At 36.9% G+C, this 3,709-nt stretch overlaps 1 protein-coding gene across 1 annotated transcript; it reads right to left on the bottom strand.

Moving 5' to 3' along the window:
• Positions 1-430: 430 nt before the first annotated feature.
• On the bottom strand, positions 431-3,385 carry LOC132353953 (binder of sperm protein homolog 1-like). Its single transcript, XM_059905456.1, has 3 exons — positions 3,292-3,385; positions 950-1,081; positions 431-573 (listed from the first exon to the last, which is right to left on the bottom strand). Exons 1-3 carry the CDS (start codon positions 3,383-3,385, stop codon positions 431-433), a joined length of 369 nt encoding a protein of 122 aa, XP_059761439.1.
• Between the last annotated feature and the right edge of the window lie 324 nt (positions 3,386-3,709).

Genomic DNA, 3,709 nt, shown 5'->3' with positions numbered 1-3,709 from the left:
TCACAATAGCCAAGATACAGAAACTAAGTCTCCATCGATGAATAAATGAATAAAGAAAATGATATATATAATGGAATAATATTCAGCCTCCACCATGATCAAAATCCCCCATTTGTTACCGTCTATGAACCTACACTGATACCTCATTATTGCCCAAAATCCATACACTTTTTTTTAAGGGTCTACTTTTACACAGTTAGCAAGAAAAGTACTGAGGCTGGAATACAGTTTTCCATATCAAAATCTATAGTCCATAATCAAAACCCCAACTTATTTACAGCTGGATGACCTTCAACTCATATCTCAGAAAAAAAACAAAACAAACCCTTTTAATGAGGGTCTTACATCCTCCTTTCCCGACAAAAACTGTAGAATCTTTCCCATGAGAACGATTAAATCTCTTCATCCCCTCCCCCAATAAATCTCACCGTCAATCACAATATTTCCAAATCTTGTCCTTGTTATAATTCTGGGTCAGTGAACACCATGTTTTCCCAAATGAATCCCCATCATCGGTACATTCCCAGTATATCAGGTGTCTGTACCAGAAGGGAAACACACATTTTGCAAAGTCTACAGAGAAGAGAGAAGCAGTCAGAATAAGAATTCTATTTTGTACCTCCCCTTTGCCACACACACACACACACACACACACACACACACTTCCCACTCCATTTGCTCTGCTCTGTTCCACCAGAAGCATATGAAAGCAGTACTGGTGAGGTATTGAGGTTCTGCTGAAAGATTTCTTTTCAAGGTAACATGGTTGAAGCACTCATAATATACGTTTGGTGCAATGTGATTTTCATACTGTCAGAGAACTGTGCATCCCTTATTTTCACAAATTAATTGACTGCAGATTCCCTTTTCAGAACCCTCTTGTGATCTCACCGACCCTCAGCGCCCAAGACAAAAATGACCACCTTCTATTCAGAGGCAAGACACTCACCTTCTTCAGAACAATACTTCCAATATCCTTCATAAGTTTCATTCAAGGAGCACCACTTGTGTTTTGCATTGAACTTGACACAGTCATAGAAGATTCCATCTCTATAGTGGAATGGAAAGAAACACTTGCCATCTAGAGAAAACAAAAATTCTTCATCTCTCTCTGGGACTGTTAGTTGAGATGCTACAAAGGTACTTCCTGTTGGGTGTAGGGGCAGAGGGCCAGGGGTTGCACTGAGCTAGGACCTAGTTCTATTGAACAATATTGAGTCACACAATAGCAGAGCTGCTGGATCTCTACTAATAAAGGGTTTGTTTGTTTGTTTGTTTTATACTCCTACTTCTGTCCCACTTTTTTCCATGGCATAAACAGTCTTGAAATTTTGCTTAGCATTTGGCCCCAGTTCCAGAAATATTCCTTAAGCTTAGAAACATAAATGTGGGCATCTATCTATTAAATGATTACCACCACATCCCGCCATATCTATTTTCTTCACCCTCTTCCACCATCATACACACTCATACACACAATGTGATAGCCTGGTTTGTATCTTTCCACACTTTTCTCCATGCCCATGTGGGTATCTCTCTCTCTCTCTCTCTCTCAATCATCTATTTCCATCCATAAAACATATATATAACCATGCAACATATATGTTATTTATTATTATTATTATTATTCACACACAGAGACACACAGGCACACATACACAGATTTTTTGCTCCCTCCCAAAATGAATCATACTTTATAGCCATAACTTGAGTCTCTAACTTAACACATCATAGAAATCCTTTTAAACTTATCCTTTTAACTTTTGTAGCTCTCTTTCCTATTGCTGATTCTTACTCTGTGATATGGATTTTACCACAATTTATTCAATTTCCCATATTCAGATTTTTTCCCTGCTGTAAATAAAGTTCAGCAAACATCCCAGTATGTAAATTCTTATGTATCAAAGCATTTTTTCTATCAGATAGAAACCCCAAAGCAAGGTTATTAGGTTAAATCATATATGAATTTTTAACATTGATGGATATTGCTTTCTCAAAGGATAATAGCAATTCGTCCTTCCTAACAATGAGCACTTTTACCTGAATTTTTACCAGCTTGAAGCATTTATACACTTTTTAAAATGGTGACCTTTCTAACAGGTGATTCCTGTCCTGCTTTAAAAGATCTCCTGGTTCTTAGGGCACATCTATATTTTTCTGCACTTTCTTCTTACATTAAATGTGTTTTGTTTCTTTCACATTTAGTATTTGATTGGACAGAAATTTACTTTTGTATATGATACAAGAGGGGAGTGCAACTTTATTTTCTTCCCAGTAGATATTCAATAAGACAAACTGATGGTAAAATAAACCACCTGTACATTTAAACATCCACACATTTGAAACCATGTATTAAATTCTAATATATCCTGGGATCCATTCTATATTTTCTATCAAGGTCTTGAAATTACTGGAGAGGTAGACGGTGGTAAAATGGACAGGGTCTGGAGCCAACAAACAACAGAAAATATTTCTCCTTCTCCTCTGCCCCTCCCCTCTCTTTCTCCTGCACTTTCTTCACCTCCTCCTCTTCATTATCATTATTATTATTATTACTGGACACTTTCTATGCAGATACCATGCTATTTATATTACTATATTTGTGGTTTGTTTAAATATCTGATAATACAGGTATTTCTCCACCCCAGTACTATTTTTGTTCATAATATTCCTAATTACTATTGGACATTTTTTTAAATATGAGTTGTTCTGTATGAACTTTAAAATCAGGTATTCTCTATTAGATTGGCCGAAATTAAAGAGTAGAAACATAAAGTGCCCAGGAACGTTCAGAGTGATTTCTCTTTCTTGTTTTTCTTTTTTATTTTATTTTTTTATTTTTGGCTGCATTGGGTCTTCATTGCAGCAAGCGGGGGCTACTCTTCGCTGCGGTGCGTGGGCTTCTCATTGCGGTGTCTTCTCTTGTCGTGGAGCACGGGCTCTAGGCATGCGGGCTTCAGTAGTTGCAGCGTGCGGGCTCAGTAGCTGTGACTCACAGGCTCGCAGGCTCAGTAGTTGTGGTTGCACGGGCTTAGTTGCTCCGCGGCATGTGGGATCTTCCCAGACCAGGGCTCGAACTCGTGTCTCCTGCATTGGCAGGCGGATTCTTAACCACTGTGCCACCAGGGAATCCTCTTGATTTTCTTTATTTGTTTACAAGGTACTTATATTACATTTCATGAAAGGAGGAAAAAAGATTTTTTACCAGGAAAAAAAATCCCATTGATTTCCCCATTTTTACAAAATTAAAAGAAAATGTGCTTTTTAGCAGAAGTTTTCTGATCAACCTACCTTTGACTTCTGGAAGGTGAGTTATAGTTTCTGAAAAATAAAATTTGAAGCTGATGTTTATTTCACTATTCTCATGTCTTCCAACCAAGATCATGACATGAGCTTCTATTTTTTTTAGAAATTGCTTTATGTTCTTCAATATGATTTTATCATTTACTTTATATAAGTCCTGCATATTTCTTGCTGATGTAACCCCAAAGCATTTTTTGACATTGATATAAAACAGAATGATTGTCTTTTCTATCAATGTCTAGTTGGTCCTTACCAGTATAGAGAAAAACCATTGACTGTTGTATGTCTATCTTAAATCCAGCCATATAACCTGATTCTCTTTCTAAAACTAGTCATCTTTACTAGTTTTCCTAGGGGTTTTAAGTATACAATCATAAAATAATTTTGCCTGTTATGTTCTGTAGGC

Source organism: Balaenoptera ricei, chromosome 19 (genome assembly GCF_028023285.1).
Source record: "Balaenoptera ricei isolate mBalRic1 chromosome 19, mBalRic1.hap2, whole genome shotgun sequence".
NCBI classification, from domain to species: Eukaryota; Metazoa; Chordata; class Mammalia; order Artiodactyla; family Balaenopteridae; genus Balaenoptera; species Balaenoptera ricei.
This window is presented reverse-complemented; position numbering and strand designations above follow the sequence as displayed.